General features: G+C 49.6%; 1 protein-coding gene across 2 annotated transcripts in view; it reads right to left on the reverse strand.

Moving 5' to 3' along the window:
• Positions 1-2,949: 2,949 nt before the first annotated feature.
• The window catches only part of LOC132449212 (matrix-remodeling-associated protein 5-like), a 24,870-nt gene continuing 319 nt past the window's right edge, over positions 2,950-27,500 (reverse strand). Inside the window, exons 1-13 of one of the 2 annotated variants that reach the window (XM_060040934.1) lie at positions 26,974-27,500; positions 25,954-26,155; positions 25,324-25,453; positions 20,261-20,499; positions 19,753-19,904; positions 13,412-17,442; positions 13,012-13,053; positions 12,668-12,818; positions 10,754-10,889; positions 9,095-10,195; positions 8,468-8,675; positions 8,015-8,251; positions 2,950-7,252 (exon numbers count right to left, since the gene is read on the reverse strand). The exon at positions 26,974-27,500 is cut by the window's right edge and continues 319 nt beyond it. In XM_060040934.1, coding sequence (XP_059896917.1) covers positions 5,123-7,252; positions 8,015-8,251; positions 8,468-8,675; positions 9,095-10,195; positions 10,754-10,889; positions 12,668-12,818; positions 13,012-13,053; positions 13,412-17,442; positions 19,753-19,904; positions 20,261-20,499; positions 25,324-25,453; positions 25,954-26,132 — 8,736 coding nt within the window. In that variant the 5' untranslated portion in view covers positions 26,133-26,155; positions 26,974-27,500 and the 3' untranslated portion in view covers positions 2,950-5,122. The remainder of the gene's footprint in view (positions 7,253-8,014; positions 8,252-8,467; positions 8,676-9,094; positions 10,196-10,753; positions 10,890-12,667; positions 12,819-13,011; positions 13,054-13,411; positions 17,443-19,752; positions 19,905-20,260; positions 20,500-25,323; positions 25,454-25,953; positions 26,156-26,973) is intronic. The other variant, XM_060040935.1, reaches the window with a different exon arrangement.

Here is a 27,500-nt window from a genome sequence, read left to right on the forward strand (position 1 = left end):
AGCTGACTCGAGCATGGTGAGGATCCTGCAATGTGTTGGAACCTCCCTCGTACATGACCTGGGTGGGTACTGGTACTGGTCACTCACTAGTACCACTCACTCACTGGTACCAGTCACTCACTGGTACCAGTCACTCACTGGTACCAGTCACTCACTAGTCCGTGTTGGGCTTTTCTCTCCCAAGTATGTTGGATGGTGTTGAGATCGTCATCCACTCAGAGCATCCTTCTCAGATCTTTAAATCCCGGGACTTCTTCGTCTATGAGGATTACATCTTGGTTTCCGTTATTGAACATCTAACTCACATTAAAAATTAATACCCTCATGGAAAAAAGGGATTTCTTGCCTGTTTTTACGGGTAGCGATAAAAGCTGTAGCTCAACAAATCTAAGTAGCAGAAACGTAATAAAGGCTATAAAATAGATTTTATTACACCGGACAACTCGTCCAATCAGTCTGAAGAAGAATATCTTACTCAGAACAACTTTCGGACTACCATCCAGACATTTCGAATAAAATAAAAGAATGTACTGTACATAAACATAATGACTTCAGCGCTACTGTATGCAAACACACACAGGGACATGATAAAGAGATGATTAAGGCTCCACAGAGAGCCCACAACCAGGAACTAACACATCAGGTTCTAATGATTGAATAAGGGGTCGTAATTCACTGAATGCATTCCTGATTACACTGATTCCTTAGAAATCCCAATCGGTGGCAATCAGCCACCGATTGGGATTTCTAAGGGAACTCTCCACGCCTGTGAGGTTCAATGCAAAGGTGAGTCAGATAGTTTTCATGCTCCTCCTCCTCATCATCATCATCGTCATGGTCATTGTCATGGTCATGGTCATGGTCATCATCATCATCATCCATTCAGGAGCCTCTCTTCTTTCACCTTTAATCCAGACTAAAGGGGCTATGATCAATGATATAATATAAAATAAGCTTGACTATTCAGTTTTCCATTTGTACTCAAATGGAACCACAAGGCGCAATAGTAAAATAAAATAAATAACTGATGCCTATCTATTGTCTGTAAGGCTAACTCTCTATCTTAATGATTTTAAATACATGGATAACGCAAGAAAAAATACTAGAAAGAATGAAAAGAAGCAGGAATAGCTGGGATGTGCGTGTTGTCCGACTGCCAGACTCAGCGGGCGTAGCAAATCAATAATGACACCATTGATGTGTGCAATTACAGACGTTCCTGCTCTGCATCTGCTCCGTGTTATTACGTCTAGGACGGCTCTTGTGTTTTCGCCAGGTTTTAGACTAAAGGCATAGCTTCCGGGTTGGAGAAATTAGAAAACTCTGCTGCGGTATTCTGCGTCAACTGGCTGGCAGCTCATAAGTGCATCATGGGACTCCGCTGGCTCTGCTGCAGAGGTGGAGCAGAGGAAGCCATGGACGTTGAGTGATGACCTGGAGCACCTTTGGTCAGGTACCTCAGAGTAAAGGGGTCTTATTGGTATAAATATATATATATCTCCTCTGTGAAGACAAATGAGACGATCAACACTACTCTTCACCAACGATAACCTTCTAATTTTCTTTGGTAATAGATTTTCTATTTGTTTTTAATTGATCCAAGTCACAAACAGACGGGTCAGCCTGTTGGTTAGCACTGGGGGCTAATAATGCCCTGCTTATGGGTTTGACCCCCGGGACGCCCGCATCTTCCTTGTACACAACAGTCCAGTTTGAGGGTAAGAAAGAGAGGGAGCATAGAAGAGCAGAAGAAGGCAGGATTTCAAACAAAGCCCTCCTCTCAGCTTCTTCCCTCCTGCCGTTTCTCTGCCGTTGCAAAGTGTGGCGTTTCACTCAACTTTGATTGACAGGAGAAATGGATTCCACAAACAAATCAGGAAAGGGATGCCCAGGTTTGTGAGAAATGTTCCGGGAGGTCTGGTGATAAACTAAAACAGATTTCCTCACAGCACATTTCACTCACTTACTGCTGACAAATAGCTACGACATTTCTAACAAACGACACTCCAAAAATAGCTCCTAAATGGCACCCACTGAACCTGTAACTAACCATTTAAACAAGCAGAGGCCAGGCTGGATATTAAGTATCTGCATTGCCTGCAGCCTGTCTGCAGGCCTTCTGGAGCGACATGCTCCTCAATGACAAGCATCTGATAGGACTCCCAGTCGCTCTCGATGAAACCTCTGCTTTTCACCAGGTTTGACAGAAGAAAGCATTGAGCGTGCAGTTGCCATGTTGGTACCACTGACATCATCACCATCGCCATTCAAATACATTTCACAGGGAGGGGGACATGATGTCATCACCATGTGTCGATTGAGCGTGCAGTTGCCATGTTGGTACCGCTGACATCATCACCATCGCCATTCAAATACATTTCACAGGGAGGGGGACATGATGTCATCACCATGTGTCGATTTTGTAGCCAAGACCCTGTTTCTGGTATGACAGCTGAGGTTGAGGATAACGGCGTTCTGTTCCCATGATAAACCAACGCTCTCTCTCTTACTCCCTTTCTCTCTCTTTCTCTCCCTCTCTGTCTCCCTCTCACTCTGTCTCTCTGTATCTGTCTCTCTCTCTCTCTGTCTGTATATGTCTCTCTGTCTGTATCTGTCTCTGTGTGTCTCTGTCTGTACCTCTGTCTGTCTCTCTCTCTCTGTCTGTATCCGTCTCTGTGTCGCTGTGTCTCTGTCTGTATCTGTCTCTCTCTGTCTGCATCTGTCTCTCTCTGTCTTTCTCTGTGTGTCTCTGTGTGTCTCTCTGTCTGTCTCTGTGTCTCTGTGTGTCTCTGTGATTCTAGACACACCAGCACACATACCAGATCCGTTTCCCCACATATGCTCTTCCCATCACGTTCCTTCAGCTCTGTATTTTAGGGTACATTTGTAGGTACACACTCGCACACACATCTGTCTGCATCATTAAACAATCAAATGCCTTCATCCAGATCGTTTTTGTTATTTTATTTAAAAAAGAGAAGCAGTTGATAAAAGGAAAGCAAACAAGTGTAGGTGGCAGTGTGGTGTCCCCTGGCCCCCCACGGTGGAAACACCACAGCCTCCCTGTCTTACTTAGTCTTTCAAAGACAAATAACTTAAAACAACAGAGGAAACAGGGTTATGGATACAAGACCTGGTATGCGCTTCATGATTATTAAACTGGATTATTCCAGGTTTTTGGTATCGCACGCATATTTACCCAGCTTCAGTATAATTTACACATAATCCCTATCAATATAAACTCTTCACAGGGCCGTGGTGGGGCACTGTGTGTGCTTTTGTGTGTGTGTATGTGTCTGTGTATGCGTGCATGTATTTGTATGTGTGTGTGCATTTGTTTGTGCACATGTGTGTGTGTTTGTGTGTGTGTGTGATTGTGTTTGTGTGTGTGTGCTTATGTATGTTTGTGTGTATATGTGCATGTGTGTGTGTGTTTGTGTGTATGTATGCATGCGTGTTTGTGTGTGTATGTTTGTATATGGGTGTTTGTTTGTGTATATGTGTGTGTGTGTGTGTGTGTGTGTGTGTTCGTTTGTGTGTGTGTGCTTGTGTGTGTGAGCAGAGTTGGAGCAGTGTGTTTGTGTTGATGGGAACAGCCTGCTCTATATATAGAGGGAGACAGGGAGGTCTGACACTGCAACGTAAAGGACTGGAGACCGGGGCACACACTGGCTTCAAAGTAACTGTGAGCTGGGTCACAGGAAGAGCGCGCCAGAAGTTATTCTGGAGGTACTGTCCTATTCTGACATGTAATTACGCAAACTTCTTGTCTAAATGGGTTACTTGTTTTATATCATTATTTCATGTCTATGGAGCAGAATCCTTTTCTAAATTGGGTTAGCGAAGTTAACCACGTGTAACATTAGTGATTTGAAGAATTATTAATGCATGTGTGATATGTGTTTATAGTAATATATTTGTTTTTTGTAATAGTATTACCACGTCCAGACAGGGTGACGGTGAGCTGATTATCATTTGATGCAGGAGTTATGTCCTACGTTTCTCTATGAAAGTAATATCTGATGTGAACTGCACCATTTAATTAATTTGGAAACAAAGCAAAACCCTGCAAAATCAATAGGCAGCACCAAGAGAGAAGAGTGGGGAATGCTTTGTGTTAAGTGGGAGATTACACTGTAGAAAATAAGACATGGGGGATGTTCTGATGTATTGGACCGCTATAACACAACACAACGGTAACAACATATTCTGCTTCATGAAATATTGCATGGTACTGATTTGCTCAGAGTAAATGTGTATCTATTGCAATTGCAATAGATACCCTCAATTACAATTGGCCATTCCGGTTGGCCAATGGAATCATCCCTGTGATATTTAGTACCGCACCACACCAAACTAATGTCCTACTTGGCCCTGGGTTTGATCCTCAGAGTTTACATTTTACTGGCTTTATAATGACAGTGTGTGGATCCAGATAACATACAGAAGGTACAGCAGTCTGCAGACCCTATTCACGTGGAACCATCTGAAATGTATCTCCCTGTAAAAATAAAAACAAATACCCTCCCCCTGTTCACCTGAGAGAGGCAACTCTAATACAAAACCTGTTCAAAACAACAGATTCAAAAAGGTACACATCAACTAAATACAAAGACCTATATATTAATAGTACATCAGTAATTGAAGCGGGTTTAACAGCATGAACGGCACAGAGTTTTGCAGTTCATTTGGGCAGAAGAGATGACTCTTCAGGGAATAGAGGAATCTGGCAGGTAGAAAGAGAAGCAGCTGAGATTTCTCTCCATTTGTCTCTCTCTCTCTCTCTTGCTCTCTTGCTCGCTCTCTCTCTCTCTCTCTCTCTCTCTCTCTCTCTCTCTCTCTCTCTCTCTCTCTCTCTCTCTCTCTCTCTCTCTCTCTCTCTCTCTCTCTCTCTCTCTCTCTCTCTCTCTCTCTCTGTCTCTCCTCTCTCTCTGTGTGAGCAGAAATGCTTCTGCTTCTATTCGATGCAGACTTCATGTATGATGCGTTGCTGGCCTCATACGTTCTCGGAGTTTCAGTCATGCAGGCATGTCCCAGTGTCGGTCTCAGTGTGCACGTGTCATGTCAGCGCGGAACCACATGCAGGTAGCTGGCCTTGGAGTCGGCTCCCATCACGTCAGCGCTAAACCACATGCAGGTAGGTGGCCTTGGAGTCGGCTCCCATCACATTCTTGGCGGTGCATCGGTAGAAGCCCGTGTCTCGACTGGTCGGGTTCTGGATGACCAGCGAGCCCTGGGCGCTGAGGAAACGGTTGCCATAGATACGAGCCTGGCCTGTCACCCTCAGCTGCGTCAAGTCCGGCGTCTCCCAGGTCAGCGCGGCCCGGGGCGTTGCTATGGTGAGACAGGGTAGCTCGATAGCCACGCCAAACCGGGTGTAGGTGACTGGCTGGGGGCCCTTGATGACGCGCGGAGGGTAGGCAATCACAATCACGGGCGTCGTGACAGCGGCGGCCGTGGCGGAGCCGTTAGGGGTGGAGCGGCAGGTGTAGCTCCCGCGGTCGAACACCGTCGCCTGCTGGACGTGGAGCGTTCCGTCGGGAAGCACCATGTAGCGGCCAGAGCCGGTGCTCTGCCCCTGGGACAGCACCTCACCCCTGGGCAGGGTCCAGGAGAAGGACCCCTGGAGGCCCCCAGCGCCGGGCACTGCATGGCAGGACAGGCGGAGGTCCTCCCCGTTGATGATGCTCACCAACGAGGCCGTTCTGATGCTCACAACGGGCGTTTGTCTGTCTGCGACTGGCGCTGCTGGGACCAGTACGGGAGCAGCAGGCCGAGGGAGGGAGGGCAGGAACAAGCCTCCTTGTGGGGACGTCCCCCAGACGGGGCCCCCCGGCCGGAGCGCCTTAGGCAACAGAGGGGTGGGATGAAGGGAGCGGACCGATCCCGGAGAGACGCGCGGGAGGTCTCCGGAGTGGGGGGACACCGATAGAACCACCGCCGGCTCCCTCTGCAGGGTCAGCTCCCCCCCGGGCCCCCCGGGGTCGGACACGGACAGCTCCACCTGGACCCTGGTCTCCCCCCCGCCCCCCTGCACCACACAGACCAGCTTCCCGGCGTCGCTGGGCCGGAGGCCTCGCAGCTCCAGGGAGCCGTTACGGTGCACGGTGAGCCGGCTGCCGTAGTAGGGCGCCGGGAGCACGCCGTTCCCCGGGAGCAGCCAGTACAGCCGGGGGGGCGGGGAGCCGTGGGATGGGCAGGGCAGCAGCACTGTCTGGCCCCTCCCCGCTCGGTGCTGCACAGAGGAGACCCCGCTCACCGTGTGTGTGGCGTGGCTGGGGCTGGAGGTACCGCCACTGGTAGCATGGCTCCTGCTGCTAAAGCTAGTAGCCCCTCCCCGGAGCCAGCCAGTGTAAGCAGGCTGTGAGCCAGTGTGGGCAGGCTGTGAGCCAGTGTGGGCAGGCAGTAAGCCTGTCTTATTAACGAGTCTTCCGCTCGCCACCTCATTATGACTGCTGCGGGCCGCCCAGCCATCGCTACCTCCAACCGCCGCCAGGCCGCTGTTCACTGTAACAGCCCCTTGGTTCCGCTGTGTTCCGGCTATTCCTTGTCTGATCGCTATGTTGTTATTCCCGCCCACAGTGTTGAGCCTGTGGCCCAGCCCTGCTGTGGATCCCCGGTCCTGCACTCCAACACTGTCGCCAGACGGACTGGGTGGTTTGGAGCCAGTGTTTGCTAGTTGAATGTCAGAGGTGGGTGGACTGCTGAAGACTCTACTGTTAGACTGACTGCTGACTCCACCGCTGCTAGCCAAGCGGCTAGCGGCTCCGTGGGTGGGAGCATACTGATGGATGTCCCCATGCGGCCTGCTGCTGCCGGTACCGCCGGCTGGGTTTACATCGCTGCTGCCCTGCCAGGGGGTGCCCCGGCCATTGGGCGTCCCCAAGACGTTCGGGGTCCCCCTGGTGTTGGGGGTGTAGTAGAGCTCCTCCAGCTCCAGGCCCACCATCCGGCTCCTCTCCCCGGCCGCGTTGCGCGCTCGGCAGGTGTAGTTCCCAGCGTCGCCCCGCTGAGCCGTGCGGACCTCCAGGGTCCCGTCGGAGACCACCACCACACGTTCCGAGAAGGAGCGGGATCCCAGGCTCCGCGGGATCACACGGTGGTTGGGGGAGAACCATGTGACAGTCGGAACGGGGTCTCCTTTGACCCGGCAGCGCAGCACGGCGGTGGCCCCCGGGCGCACCCTGGTGACATGGCGGCCGGGGGCGTCGGAGAAGCTGGGTGCGGAGTCCCTCATGACCTGGACCTTGACCTGGTTTAGATTGTACGACAAACAATCAGGAGCTCGTACCTTCATATTGATGTTCATTCTTCAAAAGATATACATTAAAACCAAAGCAGACCTTTTTGGAAATAACCGTCTCCAAAGGAGATATATTGAGTGGTTTCACTCAACTCTTTGTGAACAGTGAGTTCTTTAAAATAAATAAAACAGGACATCTTTATCGTTTTAGAGCTACATCTAGATATTTGTGTTCTGGAACTCTGCTCGAAGAAAACTGAATGCTTGTGACATGGAAGAAAAACAAAATGTAGCTCTAAAGCTCTAGAACGGTAAGCTGCTATTCTGTTTAACGATAGGTAAGTGAAAAATGATGTTTCCTCAAAATATCAGAGTTGATAGTATGAGATCAAAAAAGATAAACAGGTACGTTTTTAGTGCCGTTAAGTATGAGCGTAATAAAGAGCGGTATTTTATATGAAATGCGCCACACACTATGGCTTTAAACCTGTACGTGTCAAAGAAGCTAAACCTTCTCTCGGACGCCCTCCAACGCTGCCCGGACCGAGCTCCACACACCCACACACACCTCGCTGCCATCAGGTCATTTGACATCATGAAAACAATGGCAACTGTGTTCGGAGCACGACGTTCACAAACTGTAAGGCAAGCAAAGGCTGGCAAAAACACAGGATTTAACACCTGTTTTCTCCTCACCCTAACCCCTATATAGAAACGGTGATAAAATGGCATAGATTACGATCATATAAGATTAATGAACATGCAGACTACCTTCATGGTGTCTTGGCCTCCGTTGTTCTTAGCGTAGCAGGTGTACTCCCCCTCCTCTGTCACCCCCATCACCGGCACCAGCAGCGTCCCATTACCAAACACGGTGAGCCGCAGTGGCTCACCGTGCGGCCGGCCTGGTCCTGGCTCCTCCCCCTGCAGCACGCTGTTCACCATGGTGCCGTCAGGCAGGCTCCAGCTCACGGCTGGGTCGGGCTGTCCCGACGCCAGGCAGTCCACCTGGGGAGCCACATGGTTATAATCTCTGTGTAGCCTCGTAAACTGGTTGATTAATCACCATGGCAACAGTCTTATGAGCTTGAGTGCAACAGAATACCACTTTTCATTCTATGGATTCATCTGAATATTTCACATTTCAGTGAAAATTGTGTAATGAATAAAATATGAATGAATAGATTTAGTAAATATATCAAGCCCCCTTCAAATCCCACTCACTTTGAGTGATCCACCGAATGGCACCATCTTATTGGCCGACTGCTTGGGGTCTATTTTGGCGGGCTTTGTGGACACGGTGACGCGGAGGAGGCGGTAGTCGTCGGCAACCTTGTTGCGGGCGATACAGAGGTAGTCACCTGCATCCTTCTCCGTCACGACCAGGACCAGCAGAGTGCCGTTGGGATGGACCTTCATACGCCTGTCAGAGCTGTCAAGGACAAACACACACACAAACACACACACACACACACACACATTGCATTCAATTTCCGATTTATCCACCTAACCTTCTACGCACACTCCCTCACACACAACCATACGAGCTGTAAACATAAACACTTACACTCTTCGCACACACACACACACACACACACACACACACACACACACACACACACACACACACACACACACACACACACACACACACACACACACACACACACACACACACACACACACACACACATTCCATTCATTTTTTGATTTATCCACCTTCTAACCACACGCTCTCACACATACCCAACAGAGGCAGTCTTTTCACACGCACACACACACACACAAACACAAACACACACACACACACACACACACACACACACAAACACACACACCCTAACCCTTTACCTGAAGTGCTCGTCGACAAGCTTGCGGGCAGGAGTCCTCCAGATGATAGACGGGGTCGGGTTACCAGACACTGAGCAGTGGAGCTGCAGGTAACCCCCATAATGGACAGCGGTGGCGGAGGGGGAGGTGTCCACGATGTGGGCCTTCCTCAGCGGAGACACGGGCGCCGACGAGTGGGTAGGGGCAGGAGAATCTCTGCTCCGGTCCCCTGCGGAGAAGGAGGGCACGGCCTCTGTTTTGCCGAGTGGCAGGGAGCCTCTGCGGTGGGATGGGGGCAGGGGTGGTTCGGACAGCTGGGAGGAGGAGGGTTGGGATCGGCCTGCGTCCAGGGAGGAGGTGGGGGGCAGAGCGGCGGCTGCGCTGTTGATCTTGGGAGGTGGCTGTGGCGAGGTGGGGGGGCCGCGGTCGGAGGAGGGAGGCGAGAGGGGAGGGAGTAGTAGGGAGGTTTGGCCTCTGTCCCGAGGCGCCTCGGGGGGGAGGGAGGGGGCGGCGTCCCCTCGCAGCCTCACGCTCACCGTCCTCCTGGCCACGCCCACCGCGTTGCTGGCCGTGCACTCGTATCCGCCCACGTCGGCCGGGCCCAGCCTGCGCACGTGCAGCGTGCCGTTGGGCAGCACGAAGAGGTTGCCATGGAGGAACTGGGAGGGCCGGACCCTGGTCCCGTCCGGGGTCCGCCAGCGCAGTGTGGGGGGTGGGGCGCCGCGGGCCGAGCAGTGGGCGTACAGCGGCGTGCCGCGGCCCAGCACCAGCAGCTCCTCGCGGGGCTGGAGGATGGCCGGGGGCAGCGAGGACACGTGCAGACGCACAGAGCCGCTGGCCACGCCCGCCAGGTTGGACGCCACGCAGCGGTACACGCCCCGGTCCTGGGCCGCGGCCTCCCGGAGGTGCAACGTCCCGTTGGGATGCAGGGTCATCCGAGGGTGGGTGGAGTTGGCGGTGAGGGCAGAGCGGTCAGGCAGGACCCAGGAGAGCAGCGGGGCGGGGACAGCGTCGGCCTGGCAGTCCAGAGACAGATCCCCGCCCTGGTGGATGGTAGCCTCTCTGTAATTGGCAAGCTTCATCCGAGGGGGGCGGGACCACACCTCCAGAGTTGTGAGCATCCTTTCACGAGGAAATGATGATAAGAGTATACTAAATCAATAATATTGTACCCAAATCATAACCGTTGCACATGTCTACATCACCTAAATGTCACTAGGCAAAATACTTCCCATACAACATCCAACAGCTGAGCTGAATCAATCCAAAGCTCTGCTTCAACATGAAGCATCGTGATAGGAAGGTTACCGTGATTCATAGCAAAGTGTGAATATCCGTAGTGACCAATCTCACACATAGGCATATGAACATAGACATATGTATGGCATACTGTATATGGCGGCATGTGGCTCAGAAGGTAACCGGAAGGTTGCTATTTAGATCCCAGGCTCCTCCTAGTGTGTTGAGGTGTCCCTGAGCGGGACGCCTCACCCTGCCTGCTCCTGACGAGCTGGCTGTCGCCTTGCATGGCTGACATCTCCGTCTGTGTATGAATGTGTGAATGAGTGAATGTTTGGCAATATTGTAAAATGCTTTGATATGCCACTGGTTAGAAAAGCACTGTGTAAATGCAGTCCATTCACCATTTACATATGACCCTACATATGATCATTCTCTCACCTGTCCCGACCGAGGAAAGAGTGAGCGCTGCACATGTACGTCCCCCGGTCCTGCAGCCCGACGTCGTGGATGACAAAGGTTCCGTTGGGCAGCACCTGGAAGCGCTGGGCTCTGGCCTGGGCTGACATCACCGCCCCTGAGGACAGGAACAGAGCTATTACAGGGTTGGAGAGGGGGGAGGGAGGGGAACGGTCTCTAAGGGAGGGCGGGAGAGAGACGAAGACAAGATGTGTAAGAGGAGACAGCGGGAGCGCGGGAGGAGTGGGGAGGGTCGCCAGAGGAAGCTGAAGTCATCGTAGCCGGTGTAACGCGGGAATGCTTCCAAGGCTTTGCCTTTCACTCTCATTTTCCATCACGTCCGCTGAAGAAAACCCCATTGTGCGAATGTGAGTGTGTAATGTTGGGTGTAAGTGGGTGTTAAGTTGCTTTGGCACTGTTTAAATGAAGCACTTCAGACATCACCAGCAGCCATTTTAATGGCGAAACCAAGTGAAAGTGTAAGTCCACCTCTCAGGCTTTTTAGTACGTTCACCCAATTAAGAAGGCTTAGCTAGAGGAAAATATTTCATGCAACACAATTATCATTGGTGTGTGTGTGTGGGTGTGTGTGTGTGTGTGTGTGTTTGTACTTGCGTGTGTGCTTGCATGTGTGTGTGTTTGTTTATGCTTTGGAACCTATGAGTTGTAATATTGTAAATTAAATATAAAATTATATACAAATTAAACATATTTTGTTTACATAATTACTAGTCAATTGAAAAGGAATTTGGAATTCACATTCTCCTTGGAGCTAGAGATTTCTCCCTTCCTCTCTCTAATTGAAAGGGAATAAGATAGTTTGCATTTTGCATTTCCACTGTGGCCACTAATTTTGTAATCCATTTGGATGGTACGCCGGTACGTGCAAGTCGTAAGTTGCAAATCTCCCAGCTTTCTTGCTGCATTTCACTGAGGCCCGCCCCCTTTTTGTCGTAGCATCTCGTCGCTTTGAAAGTAGAGCGATTTCAATGAGGCCGACCGTACTACTCGTCAACAAAAATGGCTGCGCCCGTAAAGAGATTTATTTTCTTTGTATTTGTATGATGGTCATTTTAATGTAGATTTTAAATGCTCTTACACACTTGATTACATTGCTACTTTATGCCGGACACCAATTTATTCATTGCACGTTCTTGCTGTGAGTGCAATACAATGTAAAGTTGTGCTGTTTGTTTTCAAGCTGGTTTGCTAAAGAGGCTAATGTAGCAACAATAACAATGACTAGCCAATGAGAAACGGGAAAGCTACACCAAAAGGCGTGCCTCCGCAAATGCCGCAAGAGAGTTGGGAGATTTGCAACTTACGACTTGCACGTACCGGAATACCATCCAAATGGATTACAGCATTAGTCTGATACTGAGGCCAATTGACTGACTTCTTTGTTGTGTAATCCTTTAATTGTTTTACGGCCTTGCAGACATGTCCACTTCACCCGTAGTTGATCGCAAATTAACTTGATCCCTCCCACCCTGGCTGACTTCAGCCATGGCCAATTCTAAACTCTACACAATGGTCACTGCCCCTCAGCTTTGTTTCCTTTGTATTAACTATCCACAATGTGACAGTTTCCCTCTAAGAATCATGTTCACCCTTTGTCTCATTCAATCTTTACTTGCTAACTTTGCTGCCTGTGTCTTCCCATGATCATGCTCTAAATTTAAATAGAATATTTTGCTGTCAGAAGTGTCTTATGAAGATGTTATTCTTTGTCTGTGTGTGTGTGTCTGCATTAGTGTGTATGTGTGCAATTGTGTGTTTGTTTGTGTGTGCGTACTCGCCTGCGTGTGTATTTGTGTGTTGTTGAGTGTGCGTGCGTGTATGCGTGCTTGTGTGCCTGCATGTGTGCTTTTGTGTGTGTTTGTGTGTGGGTCGTACCTGTAGACACCTTGGTCCAGGTGACGGTTGGGGCCGGCTCTCCCTGGGCCTCACAGTCCAGCCTGGCCACGCTGCCGGCCGGGACGGAGGCGCTCCGGCTGTGGGGGTCAGAGATCCTGGGCTTGGACCTCTCCACCGGGACCTTGGGGAGCTGAACAAAGACTTTTCACTAACAGACACCAGCTATATTCGTCTTGCATTACAAATTATGAATTGTGTATTTTTATTTCCCAGTGTTCAATGTTTTATAGATTTGTATCAAATATCAGCCCGTGCTTTTCCAAAACAGTGGTATGCTATGATCAAGTGGACTAGAACGACATGATGGGTCTGTGTTGACATACCTGCGGTGGAGCTAATGGCAGGATTGGATTTCTTGCAGAACTCTGGAAAAGGATTAATGACCAATTATCTTTAATCCTTTAGGATTAGAACCCCCCCAAGTGGATTATGTTGTTGATTATGAAACACATGGTTTCTATTTCTCCCGTTTTTACCCCCATCTAAATTAATTCACGATGATCTCCATGAAACATCTGCAGAGATTTAGCAGCAGGTCATTTACAGAAAACAATGTTTTTTTTCTCAATAAAAATTATTTGCCAGAAAATGGCAACAGTTACAGGACCCAACGCCCAGCGAATCCCACGCATCCCAGTGGTGTCGTAAAGATGACGTATTGCTGACAACACAAAATAGACATGTATAAAACGATTCAGTACCCACGGAGAGAACTTAACTCACCACAGGTGATCCTGGCAGGATGGGCGAGGCTGGGAGAATGGGCCTGGTGCTGTGGGAGTCCGGAATAGAGTTCACCGAAGGACTCTTCCAGTCCGGTCCAGGTCTGATATGGCTTGGAACTGGCCTCTCTCTGAGATCCACTAGCCCTGTACTTGGCCTCTCTCTGGGATCCACTAGCCCTTGGCTTGGCCTCTCTCTGGGATCCACTAGCTCTGGGCTTGGCCTCTCTCTGGGATCAACTACCCCTGGGCTTAGCCCCTCTCTGGGACCCACTAGCCCTGGGCTTTGCCTCTCTCTGGGATCAACTAGCCCTGGGCTTGGCCTCTCAACGGGATCAACTAGCCCTGGGCTTGGCCTCTCTCTGGGATCAGCTAGCCCTGGGCTTGGCCTCTCAACGGGATCAACTAGCCCTGGGCTTGGCCTCTCTCTGGGATCAGCTAGCCCTGGGCTTGGCCCCTCTCTGGGATCCACTAGCCCTGGGCTTGTCCTCTCTCTGGGATCCACTAGCCCTGGGCTTGTCCTCTCTCTGGGATCCACTAGCCCTGGGCTTTGCCTCTCTCTGGGATCAACTAGCCCTGGGCTTGGCCTCTCTCTGGGATCCACTAGCCCTGGGCTTGGCCTCTCTCTGGGATCCACTAGCCCTGGGCTTTGCCTCTCACTGGGATCAACAGGCCCTTGGCTTGGCCTCTCTCTGGGAACAACTAGCCCTGGGCCTGGCCTCTCTCTGGAGTGTTCTCTGGTACCAGGGCTGATGCTGGTTTGAGGTATACTCGAGTGGTTAGGCATGGTGAACGTGGTGGAGCTAGCAGGGGTCTGAACGGTCACTGTGGTGAAGGGGGTGGTGGAGGCTGCTGTAACAACAGCAGTAGTTTTGCTGGTCACAGATGCAGTTCTTAAGGGAATGAAGACAGCAGTGGTATCTTCAGTAACAGGGGATGTGGTGGTTCTAGCTGTTGTAGTTGTGGAGGTGGTGGTGCTGGTGGGTGAGTTGGCCCAGTGGATTGGAGCTCCCTGTTTAATACTTGAAATAGCAGAGAGAGTGGACTCACTGACAGCAGCCGGAATACTTGTAACAGAAGTGGTTGATGTAATACGTGTCATTTTTGCACTCGTGGTGGTAGCAGCGGTGGTAATCTTGGTAGTACTGGGGACCACATACTGGGGGGGTGGGGAGGAAGTGACTCGGGAGGGGAAGGTGCTTGGGAAAGGCTGATCCTCCTCCATCTCTTCGGCATGCTGCGGTACGACCCCGTCAGTGTGTGTGCCTGAGGGCGGCTGTCCCTGTGCTTGTACGTCTGTCTGTATCTCCCCGGCGAGGGAGATATCTGGTGCTAGCGGCGGGGGTAAACGATCGTACTGCATCAGGTCCGGGAGAGCAGTGGAGAGAGTCAGTGTGTCCGAGGGCTTCCCAGTAGGTGAACCCCTCTCCTCGTCTGCCTCCTCCCACACCTCCTCCTCCTCTGTCTGGGGGGGTGGAGAGCGAGGCGGTGAGTAAGACGGGGATGGAGAGGCCGAAAGGGAGAGGGATAAAGAGTCAAACAGAGTGGGAGACGGTGGATCCACATCCAGGCTGTTTGAGAGAGAGCTGTCAGACCCGATGCGGTCCAAGCCGTGGGTCTCTTTGACTGCAAAGGGGGTCGGGGGGGCAGAAGAAGACATTTGGTTGGAGCGAGTGTCGAGGGTGACAGCTTGCGACCCCGGGCTGTTGGGGTCAGGAAGAGGTCGGGGTGGGGTCTTAGGTCGCACTCTGAACCGGGTGAATGGTCTCCTGCGCTGGCTGGTCCGTCTGCGTGTGTCCAAGGGGCTCTCTGGCCGCGTGTTGGGAACAGGATTTACTCGATGATGGTTGTTTTGAAACCTTGTTGGACTGGGATCCGGCTTTTCTAAATCTATTTCGTTTGTGATGGAGATTTGTTTTGACGTGACTTGGGCTGTCGGCGCTTCTGTTTTTGATATTGACTGTGTCTGTGTGTCAGCCTTGTTCTCTCTGTCGTTGCTCGCTTGTGTTTCCGACAGCGCGTTCCGCTCCGTCCCACTCTCCGTCTCCGTGTTAGCCAGAAGGTTGGTTCTAATCTCGGTGTTTGTCAGGGTTTGTGTAATAATGTGGTCAATGGGCTGTAGGCCTTCTTCCTGAAGACTGACATCCTCAAAAGCTGATCCTTCGGTTTCTACTTCACCTTGCTGTCGGTCTCTATTATTCCCTCCCTCACCCAAAACTCTGTCAATGTCACTTGAAACCTCCTCCCTTTTACTGCCGGTAGTGCCCTCTCCATCAACCCTGCTCGTCAATGTGTTGGTTTCCTTGTCTACAGGTTCGAGACTAAGCTCTTCCACTTCAGTTGGCGGAGTTGTGCTATTAAGGGTGGTCCTTTGGCGTATCTTAGCCAATAGGTCGGCCCACTTCTTAGGGTCGATCCTCTGTTTGGTTGCACTGACTCTCTGTCTGCTGTCAAAACGGTTTCTTCCAGGTTGGCTCTGAGACGGCGGCCCGCCTTCCCTCAGGGGTTTCCCACCCCTTATTGGCCCCCGTCTTCTGGGATGACCGCTCGGCAAGCGCCGGTTGAGGGGATACTGGGGCCGCCTCCTATTAATAACGGGAACCTTAGGGTTCTCTTCCTCACTATTATCCCCTGATCCATCTTCCACAACAGTATCCCGTAGCAACGGGGCTCGTATCCTAGTCGAGCGGCCGGAAGCTGACTGGGGTCCTCTGTGGAAAGAGGACCTGAACGGTCCGGCTTGTGCGCTAATGTCCAGCCGCATGGAGAGGGAGTCAGCGCCGTATTGGTTGACTGCCATGCAGCGGTAACTGCCGTCGTCCTTTAGAGAAGCTTGTGCCAGGGATAGACTACCATTTGACTGTACGCTCGCTCCGCCTGGTACGGTGGTGCCGTACCGGACTGTACTTCCATCCGGTAGCAGCCACCTGATATGAGGAGTGGGCGAACCAGAGGCATTACACAGAAGAGTGACGAACTCCCCTACCTGCCCTGTGACAGAGGGCCCGATTTGTTCCCCAGTGGCTGCAATCGAAGACTCCTCCACAGCGAGCCGTAGGGGTAAAACATCCACGTCACTGCCTGCCTGGGCCACACAGTAGTACAGGCCAGCATCTGAAGACTCTGTTCTGTGTAAAAGTATACCGGAATCTGATACACTGACCCTATCATCAGTACTACGGTAAGGGGAGACCAGTTTGGACCCATCTGGGAGAATCCAGTGTACTGTGAAGTTCCCAGAGCTCACCAGAGGGCAGGACATCTCTACTCTACTGCCGGCTACGGCTGCATATGCTGAGGGAGCTGTGGAACTTAATATCATAGCCCATGGATGACGAGATAAAGGGTCAGCTACTGCTAAAGAAGAGGACGATGAGGACCGATAAATGGGGTCAGGGTGGACGGAAACCCTGGTGGTCAGTATAAGCTGGACCTTCCGTTCGCTGGACTGGGCTCTGTTCAGCTGGAGGCTCACCGCTGGCTGTAGCATCCAGTGCGGTGTGGTCTTCAGTGAAGCCTTGACTCCGGTGTAGTAGTATCCCTCAGTCTCAGCTGTTTGCCTGTACCGGTATGCCAATGCTGGGGGTTTGCTGAGCATAATCTCCCGCTCCAGGCGTACTGCAGTCTCACTGTAGTACGCCAGGATCCTCCAAAGGCTCTCATAGCCTGCTCTCTCCACAGCACACTCCAGGGAGAGGGAAAGAGCCATAGGGATGGGAGCAGCACTGGGTAGAGACAGGTCTGGTGGTGGGATGTCAGGGGAGTGCAGAGTGTGGGTAACGTTGCAGCTCAGATCAACACTGTTCCCCTGGTGGTCAGATAGACCTAAAGAAGCATTGCCTAAAGGTTCTCTGAACGATTCCAACTCTTTCATCTCCCCAGGGTCCCCAGCAGAAGGGGGGTCTCTTCCTGATGAGAATATGCTGGGGGAGGTGCATTGTAGGTCGGTCTGCCGGAGCAAGCCACGCCCTTGTAGATAAACTGGCGTATCACAGACTGGACACTGAGGACCTCCAGGGCATTTCATCAATCCTAACAGAAATAAAAGAGAAGCCACAGTTAGATAGGGGGTTGATTGTGTCGATCTGTTTGATATACATCCCTTAATAGCAACTATGTGTGATGGATTATAGCACATCATAGGTATCAGCTCCCATTAGCGGCTTGATGAATGAGTGGAGCCTGACCTACTCTGCGTATCAATGCGTCACATGTCTCACAGTAAGTACATGTGGTTGACATTTGCACTCCACTTTGATTGTACAGACACTCATTAGCAGTAATTAACATATCAACACACAATACAGAGGTGTCACAACAAATTAGTTACGGCAGGTGTAACTCGCATCTCAATGAGACTTATGTCGCATTCCACGCTGATTCCACTGCTGCAACACAGCAGAGAGGGTCTGTGAGGGGGAGAGGGAGAGAGAAGGACAACCAGAGGGTGTATGAGAGAGAGAGAGAGAGAGAGAGAGAGAGAGAGAGAGAGAGAGAGAGAGAGAGAGAGAGAGAGAGAGAGAGAGAGTGACGTCGAGACAGTGGAGAGAAAGTTCGGGGGAGGGGAATAGGGGATTATGTTTAACCACAAGAGGGTTGCTGCTAAAGGTATTATCATCTCAAACTCAGGTGCTTTGTAACTGACAAAAAACTCCCTGCTTTCTATCATGCGCCCAAATGCCTGATGTCTGGTATGAAGCATACATTTAAACAGAACTAGAGGAGTGTGCATTGTTAGGGCAAAGAATGTGTGGTTGCACCTGGGCTGGATCATCAAGCACTCTGATTGGCGGTGCATTACAGACCCGTTGGAACCACTATGCTACAAAGAGGCATGGGTCGTCCAGGGACAGACTGGCCATCAGGAGATCTGGAAGCCTTGGGCCGAACCGGCCAGTAGACAATACTATGTATTTAATTTGTGGTGTATAATGGACGGTGGGAAGCGTGGCCCAGTGGAGAACGTGCAGAGCGCCCCGGACCCTGACCTGGGCCCTGCAGACCGAGCATAGCACTGGGCCCCAGGCACACAGCAGGGGCCAGCTGAGCCCTGAAGGTCAGCCCTCCTGGTTCACCCGACGCCCTGCCGTCAGACAGCAGGGGGTCGGCCCTCTGAGCCCTGGGAGGTCAGCCCTCCTGGTTCACCCACCACCCTGCGGTCAGACGTTAGCTAAACCATACTGGTCACGTCAATAGCCTTTCATTGACGTAAGATATGACTATTTGACAGTGGTGTGAGTACGTCATTAAGGGCTGTGTTAGGGCTGTGTTATGCCCCTTACCCCCCTCCACTTCCACCAAATTAAAATATGAACCAATTTGAACGATACAAACTAAGAAATAAGCATTTAGATCAAAGGCATGGGGCTGCCTGGGGTATCTGTTAGGGGGTTTGTGATACAAGTCTTAACCCTTGGGTTTGCTTTGAACATACGTCAAACGTATGCTCACGCTCGGCTCCAGAAGACCAGAGCCATTTCCCAGTCCGTCGCTGGCCATGGCCAGTGAAGAGGATAACTGGTGTGTTTGACTCCCACCACAAAGGTATTTGTGCTTCAAGTATTACATTATCATGAAGTGTACCTAAAAAAAAGCGTGCCTCAAATTGAAGTGCGCTTATTTTTAGGTACACTTCATGATAGTCTGATACTATTTCTACTGCACACATTTCTGAGTACACTTGTTAAGATCTTACTTGAGAAAACATTGGGGATCAAACGTAATATCCACCGGGAGTCACACACTGACTGTCTACTTAATACCTTTTTTAGAGGATAACAGACAAAAGAACGAATTAGCACCGATTAATCGATGCTATTGGTTGCTGACACCAAAGATAACGGACGAATATATTCTCACGACGATTAATCCCAGACTCATAATAAAAGATTAGTCATTATGAGTCTGATTAATCCCAGACTTATAACGAGACTCATGATTACAGATGACCTATTGAAGAAGAACTTAAAAATAAAGAATATCAATTTGGATGGCAAAACGAGAAAAAGTCCATACAAAAACATTGCTCGAATGGTGCGCACTATTGCCTCCGAAAACCGAAGGAGACGAGGCGGTATAATAATACAGAGGTCAGTGAGGAGCAGGTACGGGGGGCTGGAGACATTAGTAGAGTGTAGATTGGTAGATTCCCAAACCCTTTCTGCTGGGTGTCGAGCCCAGCCAGACACTACCCTATCCTTCCCTGTGTAGTAACCCTGCAGGCTGCTGGGAAACGCTGGGACCGCTACACGCCCCACCAGCCCAGCAGGGAGGACGTGGGAAAGGCATCATGTAAGAAAACACCAAGGAGAAAACATAACGTCCACCAGAGCGTTATCCCACCTGGGTGGGCGCGACTCCAGCCAAGGAACCAGGCCATGGCACAGTCACAGCGCCAGGGGTTGGAATACAGCACCAGCGTGTCCAGCAGGGGCGCCATCGAGAGGGCTGGTTCAGGGAGAGAGGCCAGGCTGTTGTTGGACAGATCTAGATGTCTGTTAGAGGGGAGACAGGATGAGGAGCAGGAGGAAATGGAGGAGGGGGAGGAGGAGGAGGAAGAGGAGGAGGGGGAGTAGGAGGAGCAGGAGGAGGCCGTAAGAAAAGGAAAGGAAAAGAAAAGAAATGTGTGAATGAAATAAATGCAGTGAGGGGAGTGTGAAGAGGTGGTGAGTTGGAGGAGGGAGAGTACGAAAGAAGCAAATAAACAACATAATCATCACTGAAATCATACTATTCATCTGCATCCACCATCGATGCTAATGGCGGCTGACGCCAAAGAAAATGGACGAATACATTCTCACGACGACCCAACCATCAATAGGATCTCATAGGGCGTTTGATTGGCACCTGCCTGAGGGTGGAGTAGTAGTATGTGTTGAGCAGGGAGAGGGTGCACAGGCTGCGGGGATGGAGCTGGTGCAGCCGGTTGCCCTGCAGGCGGAGCAGCCGCAGGCTGGGCAGCTGCAGCAGAGCCCGCGGGTGGAGGTGTCGGAGGTGGTTGTGGTCCAAGTGCAGGCGCAGCAGGGACGTCAGGCCAGAGAAGGCTGAGGAGGAGATCTCCTCCAGCTTGTTGTAGCTCAGCTTCAGCACCTGGAGAAGCACAAGGTGGAGGAGGAGGAGGAGAAGAGGAGAAGAGGAGGAGGAGGAGAAGAGGAGGAGGAGAAGAGGAGGAGGAGGAGAAGAGGAGGAGGAGAAGATGAGTAGGAGGCTGGGATGAGTCAACAGCAGGAGTAAGTCCCGGACAGGAGCCTGGGAGTCTACAGCTATATGTCTTGGAACCTGGAGCATGGCACATCACGGTATAGGAGATGAGGGGATATGGGACTTGGAAGACATTTTCTATAGAAGAATGTGTTTTGACATCCACATCTGCTGTCCACACAGAGTTAACATCTGAGTGGGGATGGGTGGGGGGGGGCAGCACATACCTCCCATAATCACAACTGATGTGAGAGTTTGATTATTTAGGAGTTATGAGTAAACACAACGTACGGTGAGCCTAATGAAAAGCAGCTCTTCCGACCTGTTCCATCATGAGAAACAGAAGCCGATCCTCACAACAGATTTACGTTCTTGAAGTCTGAAACCAGCCTTGGAAACTCTTTTTATCCCAGATAATCTCTCCCCAGGACCCGTTTTATGCATAACACACTTGGAGAAATCTTAAGAAAACAACAAATGGAATGGAAGCAGCAGAGTATGTAAAAAACATCAATACAGTGCCAAAGGAATCCTGCAAGCAAGCTCAGCTAGCAGCTTAGCTCGCAGGATTCGACGTATGGTGACTGATGTAGCACGTGAGGATGTCAACATGTGGAATTACCCTGCCGATCAGCACATTTCAATGCAGATGAATAAACATTGGCTCCGCACTGAGGGGTAGGCTACATAGGCCAACTCTGACCCCAAGGTCGCCATCAGCCAGCCTTCGAAGAAGAATGAAAATGTGCTAACAAAACAATTCTTCTTCTTCTATTAAAGGGGAACTATGCAACTTTTTTGGCTTAAGTTACCTTAATATAACAGGTTAAGAGACATTGTGATGGTTCTATAACACTTTATGGGTTGATTGGTCACTGTTTGGACTCCCCCTAGCGCATCTTGGCGGAAAAAGGGAATATGCAAGTTTCTGCCGGCGACCGGCCGCCCACTCTCGCAGGAGTCTCGTGTCTTGCGAAGCACCGAATTGCTTTACGGCACGACAGACCGACAAACACGGAACCGGCTCGATCTAAACACAAGTAGCGAAGGGATTGTTACATTCATCACGGATCAGCCGACTAAAAAAGAGACAGAGAAACACAATGTCAGAGAAACAGAAGAAGAGAAAAGGGAGACGGGCCGACAGAGAGGCCAGACACGAGTAAACGTTGGGCGAGCTTCTCAGGAATAGCGTGAACTGAAAGAAAAAGAAGACTTCAAATCGGATGCCAACTTGCCATGGCTGTGTTGCTCTTGAAATTGTAAGTACCCTTGGGTGAACTTTGTCTTCTTTGTATTGTGGCTTTTTGATGTTGATGTCTCTGTAAAAATTTGTTTGCTCGACCATTTTGTTGTGAGCCCTGTATGTTTCTAGTTTGCTTGCTTGCTGGGGTGTTAGCGTACCTGCTACCAAACACGTTTATTTTCATTAGGGGTGGGAAAAATAATCGATTCTTGATGCATCGCGATTCTCTCTAGAACGGTTCTCTCTCCATGCAGATAAATTAATAATCTGAATTAAAAAAATAAATAAAACATTTTTAATTTGTTCGCCTGCTGCAACATTCTGTTCGCCACAGAGGGATAATTTTAATCATTTTAAAATTATTTAATTTATCTCAGTGTGTATTGGCCAATCTGATTTGTCTTGACACGATTGCGTTCAGCCTACGTGTAGCATGCACGCAAACTCACAGCCAGACACAAGAACTCCTTCTAATTCAAGAGCAGCTTTTTTTTTAATGACATAGAAAAGAAAGATTAGAAAGACAATAAAACTGAAACCTGCAATAATCAATGCAAGCTGCATTGATTATTGCATTGTTCATAGAAAGTCATATTGGTGAAATAAGCTTTCTCTCTAATAAAATATTAGATAAGTTAATTCATCTGTTTATGTCTTTAATGATCATCACAAAAGTACGAAGTGATTAGCAAACTCTGAGTAGCAAACTCAGTTGTAGATATATATTTTTGTAAATCACGCATGGAAATGTACATGAAAAAAAAAATTTGCATCGAGATGCATCGATAATCACTTTAGAATCGAATCGTTGACCTCATAATCGGAATCGAATCGAATTGTGTGGTGCCAAGAGATTCCCACCCCTAGTTTTCATGGTTGTTTTCCTGTAAAATCCCAGAATCCAGGTTCTTGTTTATTTAGATCACTAGACCGCTATTCGAATGCCTCCGATTATTCTAAGAGTGTATAGCCTTGTGATATTTCGGGCTGGCCATATAATGCAGTACCTTGCAAGAATGCTGCTAGTTTGCACATATTCGTCGGCAACAGAACTGTTACGCTACGTGAACCTCCATTAACCTCCATCGGACCATCAGCACTGGAGCCCCCCAAGGCTGTGTGCTCTCTCCTTTACTTTTCTCCCTCTACACCAACAACTGCACCTCCAGCCACCCCTCTGTCAAACTCATAAAATTTGCGGATGACACCACCCTCATTGGATTAATCTCAAATGGGGATGAGGCCGCCTACAGAAATGAAGTCGACAGTCTGGCTTTCTGGTGCAGCCAGAACCACCTGGAGCTGAATGCTTTAAAAACTGTAGAGATGGTAGCAGATTTCAGGAGGAGCCCAGCCCCAACCATCCCCCTCATCATGTGTGACTCCCCAGTTAAAATGGTGGAGTCTTTCAGATTCCTGGGAACAGTCATGGCACAAGACCTAAGGTGGGCGGAGAACATCACCTCCAAAATCAAGAAGGCCCAGCAGAGGATGTTCTTCCTTCGACAGCTAAAGAGATTCAACATGCCGAAGAAAGTGATGGTGGAATTCTACACAGCCATCATTGAATCCATCCTCACCTCTTCTATAACCATCTGGTTCGCTGCCTCTACTGCAAAGGATAAAAGCCGACTGCAGCGGATCATTCGGTCAGCCGAGAAGGTAATCGGCTGCGACCTGCCATCTCTTCTAGACCTGTTTCAGTTAAGGACCAGCAAGAGAGCCGGGAAGATCATCGCTGATCCTTCTCATCCTGCTCACCACCTATTTCTGCGTCTCCCATCCGGCAGAAGGTTCCGGGCTATTAAGACCAAAACCTCTCGCCACTTGAACAGTTTTTTCCCCACGGCAGTTGGGCTCACAAACAAGCCCCCTGCATCACAATGACTCTGGGTTTACGTACTCAAACTAACTTGCCCTTCTATGCCCAATTATTTATTATTATTTATTATTATCTTAAAAAACATTTGTCCTTTGTTCTTGTTTATGTTTTTTTGTTATGTTATGTCTCATGTCTTATGTACCAACCACACCAAGTCAATTTCCTGTATGTGTGAATATACTTGGCCATTAAAATAATTCTGATTCTGATTCTGATTCTGATTATAGATTTATCCATGTTATACCGGCTTTGGTCTAGTTCCCCGCTTGTAAACATGTTTGTAAAAAGATTTCTTTGTATTTTTCTTAGTTACAAGCGTTGGCAAACAGCATTGTTTTTTAACCAAAGTGTGTATTATTGAACAAATGAAAGAAAGGTGGTGCAACCATCTGTTATTTAAAAAAATGGAAACGTTTTAAAACAATACAATAATATTTATCTACAATGTTTATTTGCAAGCATTTACACGCAAACATAAATGTGTCCCTAATCTTCCAGACACAGCATCGTGTCTGGAAGATTAGGCCAACACCCTTACCCTGATCGTTCTGTTCAACAACAAAAGTAAAACAATTCTAATCTAGCATATAACACCTCCCCATGAACTATAAAAAAGGATGGGTTTATTGTAACACATACACCCTTTGAAAATATATAACCTTGTCTACTCTTTATGAACCTCTACCTTGGACATGGCTCCAGGCATTCGCCGGCTTCTTTGAAAACAAATGCACATGGCTAGCGTAGAAGTGGATGGAGAAGGGTCGTCAAGGAGTTGTTATGACAGTGTTGTAAAATATCTCCTCCGAAGCTGTAGGGGGAGCTCAATGCGAGCGCAAACCAAGAAAACAGCGAAGAAGTGGCCAAAGTTGCATAGTTCCCCTTTAAGGGCTGATAGCAAACTGTCATATGAATCAATATTGATTTGCACTGCCAAATCGGACCACAATGCGCATCTTGGTCTGCGTTTAAGTCATGAATGTGAGGAGTTCCTAACAGAGTGCCCACACACCTGTTGCTGTAGCATCCCCTGCACCCTGCAGCAATATCCAACACATGTCAGCCATCCTCCTGTACGACTACTGTAAATACCTCTGGAAGCAGTGGTGCTGATCACCCATAACTCAAACATGGGAGCAACCGCTACACATGCCAATGTTTAGCATTGAGACGGAGCTTAGTTGAACCAGGGCAGAGGCCCAAGCATAAGCCCTGTGCTCTGGGTAGCTCTTTCTGAAGCCACGGAGGGGGATTGAAGGGGAACTTGGTGGGAACCAAGTTCCCCCCCCCCCCCCCCCATTATTTCCTTATCCCCAAATCACTGATTGTCTGCTTGGAATTTGAAAGAATCCTGAATTTGAAATGATTTCCCTGAAAATGCTTACACAAAGTCAGTCAAAACTGGAAATTGGATAATGAATTTGATTGAGAGAAAGCGGTGATACATTTCATATCAGCCTGTGCATTAGCGGCAGCTGTAATAAAACGTATTCATGATGATTTGCACGCTGCGGCATTGAAACTGCATTTAATCCCCAGCCATGACGCACAAAGTCTAGCATATGATCCGCCGTTAATCCTCTACCTGTAGTGATCTCATGTCTCCAAACACCCCGTCTGGAATCTGATTCAGGTCGTTGCTATGGAGCATCAGAAGCTCCGCCCTCTTCAGGCCAGCCAATGAGTTTTCAGGGATCCTGGTGATGCTGTTGAAGCTATCAGAGCAAACAGATGCACGATTGCATTGACTGATGACATCATTAACTAATGGCAAACAATAAAAAAACTGTGCGCGTGTACATGAGAGTGTGTGTTTTCATGAGTGTGTCGAGGTGAATGTGTACGTGTGCATGATAGTGTGTGTGTTCACCAGTGTGTGTGCATGAGTGTTTGTGTGTGGGTGTGTGTGAGTGTGTGTGTGTGTGTATGTGTGCTTGCGTGCGTGTGCCGGCATCAAGTGTGTGCGTGCATGTGCGTGTCTGTGCATGCGTGTCTGTGTGCATGCTTGTGTGTGTCTGTACATGTGCATGCTTGTGTGTGTGTGTGTGTCTGTGTATGTGTCTGTGTGGATGTGGATGCGTGTGTGTGTGTGTGTGTGTGTGTGTGTATTTGTGTGTGTGTGTGTGTGTGTGTGTGTGTGTGTGTGTGTGTGTGTCTGTGTGGTTGTGTATGCGTGCGTGTGTGAGTCTATCCATGTGCACGTGTGTGTCCTTACCCCAGGTTGATGCGCTGTGTGTGAGCAGGCAGGCCTTGTGGCACACTGAGCAGGGAGCGGAAGGTGCAGTGGACCTCGTTGGCCTGGTAACAGTTGCAGGACCGGGGACAGGCCTGGGCGGCTGGGACGGAGCACGCCATCACCAGCACGGCCACCATCACCAGCCTACTCCCACACATCTTCAGGCTCACTGGGGGGGACTCTGCTGGGAAACAGGTCCATGAGAGCATCACGTGAGAAGAGTCGTGCCACACAATTTCTCCTTGTATTGCCCACGCTGCTGACGAATATGCACAAGAAATAAACATATCGAATCATCTCATTTTCCAACTAAGCATCACAGAAGATGTGGTCTTCATCTCACTGCATGACACGACCTAGGCTACCATGTAAAAAAAACATAAGGAGATCAAGACATCAAACTGACCATCTCTATGACAGCTGCCGGATACTTCCCAGCACCTTTCGGGTGTTTAGACACGGCATGGGCAGCGTGCGGGCCAACTAATTACAGATTAACACCCACTGATTAAACCGACATTCACCCTCACCCTCTGTTCATAGTGCCAGATAAACAAACCAACACTTTGAAGCACTAGCTCTCCCTCTGCCAGCCGCACCACCCCCACCCCTTACTATCTCTCTCTCTCTCTCTCTCTCTCTCTTGTTATCTATCTCGCCCTCTCTCTCTTCCCCCTTCTCGCCCCCCGTTATTATCTCTCTCTCTCTCTCTCTCTCTCTCTCTCTCTCTCTCTCTCTCTCTCTCTCTCTCTCTCTCTCTCTCTCTCTCTCTCTCTCTCTCTCTCTCTCTCTCTCTCTCTCTCTCTCTCTCTCTCCCTCCGTTCTCGATATGTTTTCTGCATTATCATATACACGCACGACCATAAGTAGGCCAGCTCCATCACACTGGAAGCTGTGGCCAGATAACCTACTTAAAGTTAGAGAGTTTTACGCACGGTGGCAGAGCAGAGTTCTAGATGCACATACTGGTACAACACAACGGTGACAAGGGCACTGTACCTGCAAAGTCTCTTCCCGCTCCAGTGGGGCTGCTCCTTTCACCAGGATTTCTCCCCTCATCAAAGTTGGATGTGGGCTACTTATTCTAGCATATGCATTAAAAAAATACATCTGCGTTTTTATTCCATAACTTTAGATCCGGGATAAATCAATCAAGAAAAGCGAGGAAACAAAATAAACTCGTAAAAATTCAACAACTAAATACAAACCCTAAAATGAAACAAAAGTGTCCAGTAAAACAAGTGGATTAATTCTCAAAGAACTCCGTTAGATCCACGAACACCGGCAGCCCGGCGGTGCGTTGCTGCAGGTCGTCCCACTCTGCAGAGGAGCGCAGGGAGCGGCGGACTGTTTGGGGATGCGTCTGGCGCAAACTGAAGTGTGTTGGTATTTGCGCTTCGGGAGGGGACTGGACTAAAGCGAACTTTCAAGAGTGACGCCAAAATACAAAAAAAAAGCTGTTAGTCTGACCAAGGAGGGGCGAAGGGAGAAATGCAACAACACCAAGTACTGTCCCCCAACCGAAA

The sequence above is a fragment of the Gadus macrocephalus genome, chromosome 20 (assembly GCF_031168955.1).
Source record: "Gadus macrocephalus chromosome 20, ASM3116895v1".
In the NCBI taxonomy this organism is placed as follows: Eukaryota; Metazoa; Chordata; class Actinopteri; order Gadiformes; family Gadidae; genus Gadus; species Gadus macrocephalus.